This window comes from Nannospalax galili, unplaced genomic scaffold (genome assembly GCF_000622305.1).
Source record: "Nannospalax galili isolate Female #2095 unplaced genomic scaffold, S.galili_v1.0 scaffold1702, whole genome shotgun sequence".
Lineage (NCBI taxonomy): Eukaryota > Metazoa > Chordata > Mammalia > Rodentia > Spalacidae > Nannospalax > Nannospalax galili.
Genome location: NW_008348222.1, coordinates 94,411 through 105,576, shown reverse-complemented (window position 1 = coordinate 105,576; position 11,166 = coordinate 94,411). Strand labels below are relative to the sequence as shown.

The 11,166-nt window shown below is 51.0% G+C and overlaps 1 protein-coding gene across 4 annotated transcripts; it reads right to left on the bottom strand.

Annotated features, from left to right (window-relative positions):
- Nucleotides 1-325: 325 nt before the first annotated feature.
- On the bottom strand, nt 326-6,666 carry LOC103743597 (lymphocyte antigen 6A-2/6E-1). 4 transcript variants are annotated; one of them, XM_008844955.3, is made up of 4 exons: nt 6,568-6,666; nt 3,316-3,386; nt 2,124-2,240; nt 326-930 (listed from the first exon to the last, which is right to left on the bottom strand). In XM_008844955.3, the coding sequence occupies exons 2-4, from the start codon at nt 3,383-3,385 to the stop codon at nt 704-706; spliced, it is 414 nt and encodes a 137-aa protein (XP_008843177.1). In that variant the 5' UTR covers nt 3,386; nt 6,568-6,666; the 3' UTR covers nt 326-703. The 4 variants fall into 4 exon arrangements, with proteins under 4 accessions (XP_008843177.1, XP_008843178.1, XP_008843179.1 ...); XM_008844956.3 differs by lacking the exon at nt 6,568-6,666 and adding an exon at nt 3,689-3,956; XM_008844957.3 differs by lacking the exon at nt 6,568-6,666 and adding an exon at nt 3,763-3,956.
- Between the last annotated feature and the right edge of the window lie 4,500 nt (nt 6,667-11,166).

Here is an 11,166-nt window from a genome sequence, read left to right as displayed (position 1 = left end):
CTTGCTTGCCAATGGTCATAGAAGACCTATAACAGGACTCCGCTGTTTTAACTCGGGGCCACTTAGCTCCCATTCCCATGGAGAGTAAGTCTGGCCGACTGTAATCGTAATAAATTTTTACCTTGCTACACCTCCGTCTCTGAGACTGACTGGGTCCCGTCTCCGAGACCACAACACTGAGGGAAGCCTGCTCACAACCAGGGGACACCCCACTCCAAGCTGAGCCACATGGAGATAGCCATGGGGCTGGCTGACTGGACAGACAGAGCCATGGGTCATGGGCAGGTGGTCCTCAGAGTAGCAAAAGAAAGGTGCAGACTCGGGCTGGGAGAACAAAACATTTATTGGACTCAGTTGTGGGATTGAACAGCTTCTGTGGAAGGCCTGCGGGGCCCCAGTCACTGGAGGACATGCATTCTTGGACAGTGGTGGCAGGGAACTCCTATCCCTTCTGGGTGTGGTTCTCATGCCTCCCAGGGTGCAGAACAGCTAACCACAGGAAAATGGCCTCCTAGGAGGTGCCAAGCTGAAAGCCCTGGTGACAGGTTAAGGGCACCTGTTCAACAGGAACTGTGAGGCCAATGTAGGCCAGGTCCACATCACAATTCTTGTAACATAATTCATCACTTAAGGGGTGCCGGAGAGGAGTGGTTATACCCTGGGGTATAAGAACTGGAGAGAGGGGAGGTGGCAGGAAGGACTATCACAGCAGGGTCTGCAGGAGAATTCCCCCTAGGCTGAACAGGAGTGCCCCTACCAGGGCCCAGCTGCTGCCCCCAACCAGGACTGCTGAATTGCAGAGGTCCCCCTTGCAACAAGAAATCTTGGAGTTGATGATGGTGCCGATGAATTGGACATTTTCGAGGTCGCTGGTGTCCTTGGGACAGTCAGGAAGGCAGAATTTGTTCTTCCCTTTCACTTTCTGAGAGTCTGCAAGAGAGTAGGGAGTGACCTCACAGCCTGTGCAAACTCAACACTCCAAGGTCTGGGGTACACGGCACACAGACCTGGATGGCCTGGCCTGGCCTGGCCTGACTACTAAGGCACATTAAAGCCAAGAATGGTGACTCACCCTTGTGATTCTAACACTTGAGAGGCTGAGGCAGGAGGATTGTTCTGAGTTCAAGTTCAGCCTGGGTGACATAATGAGTTCCAGCCCAGCCTGGGCTAGAATAAGACCCTATCTCAAAAAAACAAAACATGGGTTGGGGAGATGGTTCAGTGGATAAAGTGCTTGCCGTACATTCGTGAGGACTGGAGTTCGGATCCCCAGAACCCACATAAAAGCTGTGTGGTGGGCCACCTATAATGTCAGTGCTTAGGACACAGAGACAGGGGAACCCCTGGGAAGGCTTTCTACCAAGACCAGCTGAATCAGGGAATTCCAGGCTCAGCAAGAGACCCTGCTTCTGCAAATAAAACAGTGATCGATACAGGAGTATCCACCTCTGGTCTCCTCACACACATGCGCACATGTGTACCCATGGTCTCACACACACGGTACCATGCAAGAACATCTGTTAAGCCAGTGACACAGCACAAAGGTCAGTCAGTCTCTTGGGCTCTGGCTGTTTCCCAGGCGGCCCCTACCCAGGAGATGGGCAGGCTGTAGATGGGAGCGGGGAGCGACAGGCCTGGAAACTGACACTTTGGGGGAAACTGGTGTGTTCCCAGGTCTCCTCTCCATCTTTTCCATGGTCTGGCTGGCACTCCGCCACTCCTAAATCGTTCCTTCAGCTTAAAGCCCCAGTCGCCAGGTTCACTAATCTCACTAAATGCTCCCAGCCCACCCAGTCCTTCAGTGATCGGGGGAGACGCTAGGCGTAAAATGAGAACAAAGGAACACAAGATGGCTGCACTCGGGCAGGGTGCTGGATGACAGCCCTGCAGGCCACAGGGGCAGCCCTGCTCTGGAGCCCATCTGCCCCGCGTGTACCCCAGGGCATAGCCACCACCTGCTCCTCCCTCAGGAGCCCCACGCCAACCCCAAGAGGCCCCCACTTGCGGGGAGGAGAACTTTGGTCCACAAAGTAGTGCCTCCACTAACAAATGTCCCCTCCCTGAGAACTTTCTGCCCTTGGTGCCCCCTCCACACACCCTCAAACCTGCCACATGACACTCACCCCCCATAACTTCCACTTCCTGAGAGACGCAGACTCCATCAGGGTGAGGGCAGGTAGCCGGCTGGCAGGAAGCCTGTGATGTGACCCCCAGGCACTGGTAGCAGCGGAGACCCTGAGCTGGGAGGGAGACCAAGGTTGTTGAGGACCAGCGCATGCCGTTCCCAGTCCGGAACTCTTCCTTACACCTGACCTCACTACCACACAGCTAACTGAGCTACAGGACAAAGCAGAGACAATCCTGTCCAGTCACTTTCACTGTGATCTGAGCAGAGGCCACACGGTCCCTATGTGCTGGGCACTCCTGTCTCAGTCATCCAGCCAGCCCCAGAGGAGAGACCTGGACCTCAAGAGGTACGAGTGACCATGGTGGGGGAGGCATGGATCCCTGGTGTCTGCTGAATGAGAGGGTGCTGGGGCAGTATGAGGGGCACTGACCTGACCTGCCCCATACCTGCAGAGCTGGTCCTGGGCTTTGGAGCAGGGTAGGGCCCTGTAAAGTGGAGGCTCACCATGGGACGACCCAGATTAGAGATGGAACTGGAAGTGTGGGGGTGTCCCCAAGTACAGTGAGGGCTCAGGAGTAGGGCACGTGACTGCGGGTACGACAAGGTCAAACGTGGTGTGCCAAGGGTTGGGGGCACCAAGCTCTGGGACTGAGCAACTGGGGCAGGAAAGGAAGCCTCCATTAGCCTCGTACAGACAGGGCACAGGCCTGGCCGGGAGGCTGGGGCAGCAGGGGGGGACCTGAGGACAGGGGTGCCTGGTGGTCAGGCTCTATGGGCCCCAAGAAAGAAGTGAGAGAGGGGCTGGAGAATACAGTTCTTCTTATGAGACTGAGGGTCCTGTGGAGTATGGGGGTGCTTCCCTCTATGGAAGTAATAAAGTACATGGTGATGCCTGTCTGGTGAGCAGGCCTGACCAGTGCCGCCCAGGCCATCCAAAGGCATACCTGTGCCATCTACAGCTTAGCAAACCCACCCCATCCCAGGTAGCCACGAGCCCAGTCCTGTGCCACAGCCTCGTTCCTTGTCTACAAGGCTCCATGAAAGCACGGTGATCCACAGAGCGCGGGTAGACAGGATGGTAAAAGCAGTAAGGCAGGAGGTCAGCTCACCCTCCCCAAGCCAGCCCCCACGGCACACCCCAGAACACACAAGTGTACCCAAATCTCCGAGGCCCTTTCCCATCTCACCTCGTTCTGCACACAATAGGGCCACAAGAAGGATGAGCGCGCAGGTCTTCATGGCGTAGGAGCTGTTCATTCTAGGATGAGGGGTGTAAAAACAAAACCCCGAGTGGGAGCTGGAGAATGCTGATCCCCCCAACCCCCCGTGTACCCCCGGGACTCAAACATGCCCCGAGCATGACAAGGATGCTGGGCGTCCAGTCTTCCCCACCCCGACCCTCCACACAGCTTCCCGAGGAATAGCTGTCTGCTGGCTTCCTCCACCCACCACCTATCCAGCCCTCCCTTCCCGATCTCCACCTCCCACCCACAGCCCTACGCCTGCAGCCCTTCCCTGAGCTTGCCACCGAGCAGCCACCATCCTGACACCTCTCCTCACCTCTCTCTGGTTAGGCTGCCAGCACAAAGGAGCTCTAGAGTGAGGTGTGAGCCGAGAAAGAACAGGCAGCTTACCCTAAGCTCCGCCCAGCCGGTGCCCTAGGAAGACTCACACTTTCTCCAGGCCAGACCTTTTGCCTAAGACTTTGCAAGATATCTCTGGCCTCTTGCTCCAGGCTAAGCCAAATGTGCTGCTGAGGAGGGGCCACTGAGGTGCTAGAGAGCTGGGAGGGAAGAGGTCAGAAAACAGGGGAAGCACACAGCTTGCCAAGCCTCTTCCTGCTTCTAGATGGAAGACAGGGCTTGCAGTGACTCAGAGCCTACCCTCCTCCTCAGGACAGGCAGCAGAGCCACTGAGAAGAGCCCCGGAGCCTGGCCCTGGTAAGCTTGCCCTTACCAGGAAGGTCTTGTGCCCACATAAGGGAGAGTCCTGAGCCAAGAGCCAACTGAGCCCTAGGGGATGGAGCTAGAAATGCTGTTCCACACCCTGCATGGCACCAGACAGTCTCATGGCAGAGGACTGTACAGATCCAAATCTACTTCTAGGTGGAGACATGTCCTTGTCTCCTCCCTTAAGAGTTCATCCTAGGGCTAGGGGACCATCGTAGGAAGGTGGGTTCACTTTAAGGTAATGTGCTTTTCCTTCCCAGAATTCCCACCCCTTTGTGGAATCCCTACAAGTCACTGTGAGGTTCGGCTGGGTCCTCCCCGTTTCTCAGAAAGGAGTAACTAATTCTTCTTCCTTCTCTTCTGTCTTTTTCTTTCTGATGCTGGTCAGAGCCTAGGTATGCTTTTAAACTCCTTAATTAACACTTGGCTTTGTTACTCTTTTCTAAAGCCCCATTGCTGTGTGGCCACCCTTATCTCAAGCAGCTTGGCTTTTGTTCTCTGTTCCCCGTTCTCTTCTCTTCCACACAAGAGAAGGGCTTGCTTGCCCTGGAGTTTTCCTTTTAAACTCTAATAAACTGTCTCTGAGCTTCCATGTGTGTCCGTTCTTAAATTCTTTTATTAGTGAGACTAAGAACCCCAAGAGGGGAGCCCAATTTACCAGGTCTCATATGATGGCTCTCCTGGGACTCCCCCAAGATTTCCAGTAGCATTTCTTTCCTGCTTTTTAATTCTTTAATTGGCAGAGAAAACAAACAAGTTCCTGAACCCCGAGATGCCATCACAGCGTGGCACGCTGCTAAGTAGAATCAAGGTTTCAGAAATAGTGTCCAGGAGTTTCCCAGCCTTTACCTCACCACCATGTATCATAGTATTTAAATCAAAATCATAATACAATTAGTCAAGTATTAATAGCATTCTTGGCCAAGCCCTCAGAGGAGCAGCAGAGCTCTGCAGCAAGCCAAATGAGCAAGTTCTCTGACCACTTGGCTCTTAGAGCCCACCAAGCAGCCCCCACTTAAGCATCTGCAAATGATACTATGGAACAGAGGCGGGGCACAGAAGAGGGCCTGAGCTGGAAGATCCCTGAAAGAGCACATGCTCTCAGAGGACCACTGACCATAACAAGGAACCCAGAAGCACTCAGCTCTTCCTTCTGGAAGCCACAGGGGAGAAATAAGATCCCCCTTCTTCCTAGAGAGTAACCCCATTGTTTCTAGTGGTTTCCAGGGCTCGAGTTGTCTAGTCAGCATCAAGCCCTCCCTCCTAGACCCACAACAGCCCCTCCTTGTTACACAACCTGCACTCTGTGAGCCAAATCCAGCACCTTTATCACCAACACTGTACACCCCAGAGCCGTGGTGGGAGGAGGGAGACGGTAAGGAAAACAAAGTTCCTCTGTGGCCCCTGCAGATGCTGCCCTGGGCATCAGCTTACATGTAAAGGTGGGTGATACACACACGTGGAACAGCCAGTCAGCACTGGTTGCTTTAACTTTTCCTGGGGAACATGAAGGGATTTCTTTTTACCCCAGATAGGACATCAACAACAGACCAACCAAGTCCCGCCAAGTCCCACCCAAGTCCAACCTGGTGAACCAGTGAGTTTATTAGGCTTAATTACAGAGCATGGGTGAGGTCAGGTAACTTACAGGAGTGTGGGTGACTTCAAAACAGCTGCATCACCACAAAGTCCCACTCCATCATGGAAGGCAACCTCGGGGAAGCTTCAGAGGGAGCCAATTCCTCTTTGAGCTAACCTACTTCCTATACACTCTATTGTCTTCTAAGACCACTTGCAGCTGGGGAGAGCAGGAGGCAGTGGTGGCTGAACGCAAGGTGACGGCCCTGTGACCCTGACCTCCCTCCTTCTGCTGGGGACTGTCAATAGCTCCATCACCATTACCACAGGCCTAGCTATCACTGGTTATAATTATTGCATTGCCATGGTTACTGGACCAAAGTCATCTGTATTCCCAGATGGCTATGGGATGATCATCGCCCTGAAGGAAAAAGTCACACAACTACAGTGCCACACACTGTTTCTCTGTATCAGTCTAGAACCAGGGGTTCTACTGATTCCTCCAGTTTCCACCCTGCACCATTAGATAGACAGCCAGATATTAACAGGCTTGTGTTAGAGAACCCAGATCTGGAGTAGAGACAGCTCCACGCAAGACAAGAGCACAGGCGGCCCTCACCCTGCCTGCCAACCCCACAGCCTGACTATGTGAGCCACACATGAACCCAGGCCACTCCCTCCTCAGAGAATAAATGGCCCCTGCTAAGTAGTCTTAAGTCACACAAGCCTCCTTCCATGTCTTATGACACAGATCCTATACCAAGCCTGCTTTCTCAAAATGCAGAACCCTACCCCTCACCCCCCAAAAAACCTTTAAGAGTAGACACCTTACTCTGTGTGACGGGACTGAAGCCTTTTACTTCAGACCCCATGGTGCTCGGCTCTGCCTGCTGGAATTAATAAATCTCTTACCTGAAGGAAAGTTCTCTTCAGTGCCTGTTACTCCAACCTCCTCTGCTCTCTAAAACCCAACACTGGCCAGATATTAGCAGCTGAGAGGTCCCTGAGGATGCACCCCACCTTCATGATCAGTTTTGAACTCCACCTCCTGTTTCCTTGGAAACACTCCAGTTCTTAAAAAGGAAAACTATAACAATTGCCCCTCCTTAATACTTGAAATACCAAGTGGTGGGAAGAGGTCAGACAGCTGGACTTTGTTGGGTACCATTAAGGAAAATCTATTTTATTTTTTATTTAACTCTTTGGTTCTTTAACTGTCTTTAAACTACTTTGTTACATCATTTTTTGGTCAAAGAAAGATCAGAATTGTACCTCTGACTCTGGGTGGAAACACAACACAGATAAGATTACACAAACATACTATTGCCCGCTCCACTAAGAATTAATCTAAGTGGGCCTGTCAATCACTTGGACAGGAGTCCCACCCCTCAGTAAAACTGAAGACATGCTACAGGATGTGAGGAGTAAGCATCCCTTAGCGAGGTGTGGACTTACACCCCCCAGAAGCCCTGCGCGTGGGGCAATTGCTTTCAGAATCCCATTGCTGAGATGGCTGCTTCCAGTGAGAAAGCTTAGCTTTTTCTTTGCCTCTTTCCAGCTCCCTTCTTCAGAATCCCACTTCAGTACCAAGTCTGCTTACTTTTTTTCCCGTGCAGCTGTTCCAATTGCTGAGCCCGCCTGCTTTCCTGGACCAGACAGACCCTTACCCACCTCCCTACCCCCAGCAGCTGCTGAGATTTACAACTGTCCTGTTGATTTTGTCTCTCGAAGTCTAATAGAATAGCCCTGACTAGTCTGTTTTTAAATTCTTTCATTTAGAAGGCTAAGACCTCACAGAAGGGCCCCGCGTCCCTCTAACCACCGCCGTGTTCACCTACCTGTTGCTTGATTCCTTCCCCACCAGAGGAGTTAACTGTTGTCCACAATGCGGTCACCACTTATTGAACCCCCAGCATAGAGACGCATAACCAAAATAGCGACTCGGTACCACTGCCTTTGGCTCTCCACACTCACATTATGGAAACAATGTCCCCCAAGGAATGGAATTGCCCCAGAGGTCTCGAGCTGGAGAAAGGGAAAGGCTAAAACCCTGATTTCCAAGAAATCAGGGTTCTCCTTTACAGGTTCTTAGGCTTGGAGAGAAAATTATTTTTAAATGGATTCCGAAGGATAATTTAATTGTGGTCTAAGAGAAAAACTACTGAGCAGGAAAGACGTAATTCTTGGCGGCAGCTGCAGGAAGGAGGAACACGGATGTGAGGGACAATCGGATCATCTTAATTCCCAACTTGACACAACGTAGAAGAGGGTCTCGATGAGGGGTTGTCTGCATTGGGTTGGCCTGTGGGCATAGCTGTGGAGTATTGTCTTGATTATATTGACTGATGTAGGAAGACCCAGGCCACTGCAGAAGACACTGGTACCTAGGCAAGGGATCTGGAGCTGTGGAGAAAGGAGCTGAGCCCCAGCTTTCTCTCAACTTTCAGCTGTGACTATATGACTAGCTGTTTAAAGTTCCTGCCTTGACGTCCCTGATGGACTCTAACATGGAATATCAGTTAAAATAAACCCTTTCTCCCCTAAATTGCTTCTTTTTTAAAAAAATTTTATTTCTTTACTTTTACTTTATGTGTATGAGTATTACGCCTGTGTGTATGTAAGTGCACCCGTGTTATACAATGCCCACTTAGATCAAAAGAAAGTGTTGGATCCCCTGGAACTGGAGTTTCAGACAGTTGTTAGCCGCCATGTGGATGCTGGGAATCGAACTCATGTTTTCTGCAAGAGCAGCCAGTGCTCTTAACCGCTGAGCCATCTCTCCAGTTTACCCTAAAATTGCTTTTTGCCAGGTTATTTTATCACAGCAACAAAATGAAACAGTCAATGGATAAGAGGAAGAAAGTCATACTTTGAGTTTGCGTTCAAGAAAGCAGGGAGGCACAAGTGGAGTCTGTACGCAGCGGTACGGCCTGGGGGTCCTCAGAGAAAAGTGAGAATGCCCAGAGAAGTCAGGGCAAGCAGGTTTAGGCTTTGGGCTAGTATCTGAAAAAGAGAAGGTAGGAAGAAACAGAAAAGTTAGACTTTTAGCTACAGCCCAGAAAAGTGAGCTGACTTAGCACGGAGGTTGTGTACACAACTGTCTGAGGGAACATCTTCAGGTGTATATAGGATACATCTCAATGAGGAGATAATTACTTCGCCATCCCTTTAACAGGTCTTTAGGCCGATCAGCTTATCAGCTTTGCTGAGGGGAGATTTCCTGTCCAAGTGATTGACAGGTCCACTTGGATTCACTCTTTAAGGGAAGGAGCAACAGCTTGTCTTTATAATTTCATCATCTTTTGGTCAATTAAAAATATCATGTTGAAATGGGATAAGTAAGGGTTACTTGAGTGAGATGGGGGTTACTTGAAGTTTCTTGCCTCAGGAGAGCATAATTTGGGGATAGTGGGATGTCTGAGGTCCTAGACAATCTAGAGTCACCCAAAACACCCCACACCAATGGCTTCCTGGGCCTTTATCTCATGATCACAAAGAATGAATTTCATAGTGGAGGGTGAATTTCAGAAAGAAGTTTTGTTTTGTTTGGGGACAGAGTCTCCCTGTAGCCCCAAGTGACCTGGAATTTGCTATGTAGACCAGACTGGACTCAATCTCAGAGATCTGTCTCTACCTCCTAGAAAGAAGTTGTATTACAGATGAGAGTTTAAGCAAGCAGAGCTCCTACATAGCCAAGAGCAGTTCCCAAGAAAGGGTTGCCACAGAGGGTCCCTATCTAGTTAATAAGCATGAGGATGAGGGGTCAGTCCACTTGTCCCACCCACAAAGTGTTCACGTTCCTCTTCAGCCTGGTGTCTGGATCAGAGCTTTGCACATGTCTGCCAATGACTTATCTGATCACGTAGCGCTTCTAGGCAGCTGTGGTCATTAAGTCGCTATGCAAAAGGAAAATAAATAAAAACAGAAAACCAGAACATGAACCTGACAGAATACTCTGGTTGCAGAAGGCTGGAGTTATCAGTCACCTCCCTCCCCCCTGGGAGGACTGTTTGTTGAGGGAGGACCTGTTTCCCAGACAGCCTGTCTCCTGGAGCAAAGGGTCCCAAGAAGAGGTCATTAACCCTCTGTCTCTCAAGATAAACCAAAGCAAACGATGCCAAGAAGGGGCCTTAAGTGGGCCATAAACTTCTCAGCGTGCCCCTCATCACGTAGTCAGCCACAGTTATGTCCTATGTAAGCCCCAGCGCCTTCCCCAGAGCAGCAGTTGATTCCAGCAGGCAGGAAGCTCGCTGAGGAGCTTGGATAAACTCAGACTTGTCTGACGTCAGGTGTGGTCTCCTTTCTTTCCTCCTGTTCCTGTACTCTGCGCCCCAAAATCTAACAGAACCCACGCTCCTGAACATTTTTGGCAATTCTGGCCTCCAGTCAGGATATAACTAGTGATAGAACCAAGGACATCACTGGCTTCTGGCCAAGGCAGAACTAGTTAAGGAGAAGGCAGTTTTCAAGGTCCCCACCTGTACTGGTCACTTTGTATTGACAACTTAACACAAATGAGACTCACCTGGAAAAAGGAAACTCCAACCTAAGCATTACCTCCATCAGACTGGCCTATGGGCATGACTGTGGGGAATTGTCTTGATTGATGAGGGAGGGCCCGGCCCACTGTGGATGACACCATCCCTAGGCAGGTGGACCTCGACTATATAAGGAAGCTAGCTGGGCAGAGGGTTATACTTTTCCCCACTGATGTATGCCCAATAAACCCTTTCTTCCCCAAGTTGCTTTTGGTACGGGGTCATGCATCCCCAGGGCCTGCCCTCAGCAGCACCACCACCTCCACGAGTGCAGGCCACTCTGCCCATCCCTGGTCTTCCCAGCAGTGCAACTAAGTCCAGCCTAGGGGCCTTGTAATCTGGGCTGCTGGATGTCTGTCACAGTGCATCTGGGCCTGATGGCAGACACCTTGTGTTTATACCAGGATGCTGCATGTGGGGGCCTGACCCAGTACCCCTTCACACAACCACGCTTTGTCTTCAGGATCGGCTCTGCTTAGTGCTGATGGGCCCACCCTCTGCCTGGGCTCGCTGAGGAAATCCTTCCACATCTAGTGCTGCCTTTCCAAAATGCCCCTTTCCTGGAACTTCTAGTTCTACTGAGTCTGAGGCTGGCAGTCTGCCTTCCCAGTCTGTTTGGCATGCAGCCCCCAGGTGACCTGTTCCCCTTCCCCTCATTTCCCTACACCAAGGTGTTGTGACCCTTGTGTGAATGGCTGGGGGGGGGGGGGGGGGGGCGTTGTTTGCCGCTGTTTGTTTGAATGTTTGCTCGCTTCTCTGTGAGTTCTTTGGTTCTATTTATTCACCAGTATCCTAAGCAGTTCTGAAGACTCCTGTCCCCCAACCCCTACCTTCCAGGCCTAAAAGACTTTTGATTCTGTGCTCACCCACTTTATCACTAAGATGGCCTGTCTTTGCCCTTGAGTTGAGAGTTCTATTTCACAAGTTGCTTTTATATAATTAAGCATTTTAATAAAAGTGTTTCATCTAAGCC

Excerpts from the sequence above, each read along its gene's own strand:
- LOC103743597 (XM_008844955.3), bottom strand. The coding sequence starts at position 3,385 with ATGAACAGCTCCTACGCCATGAAGACCTGCGCGCTCATCCTTCTTGTG. Across the intron at positions 2,241-3,315 it reads CCTATTGTGTGCAGAACGAG|CTCAGGGTCTCCGCTGCTAC; the intron begins GTGAGATGGGAA and ends TCTCCCTCCCAG. Across the intron at positions 931-2,123 it reads GGAAGTGGAAGTTATGGGGG|ACTCTCAGAAAGTGAAAGGG; the intron begins GTGAGTGTCATG and ends ACTCTCTTGCAG.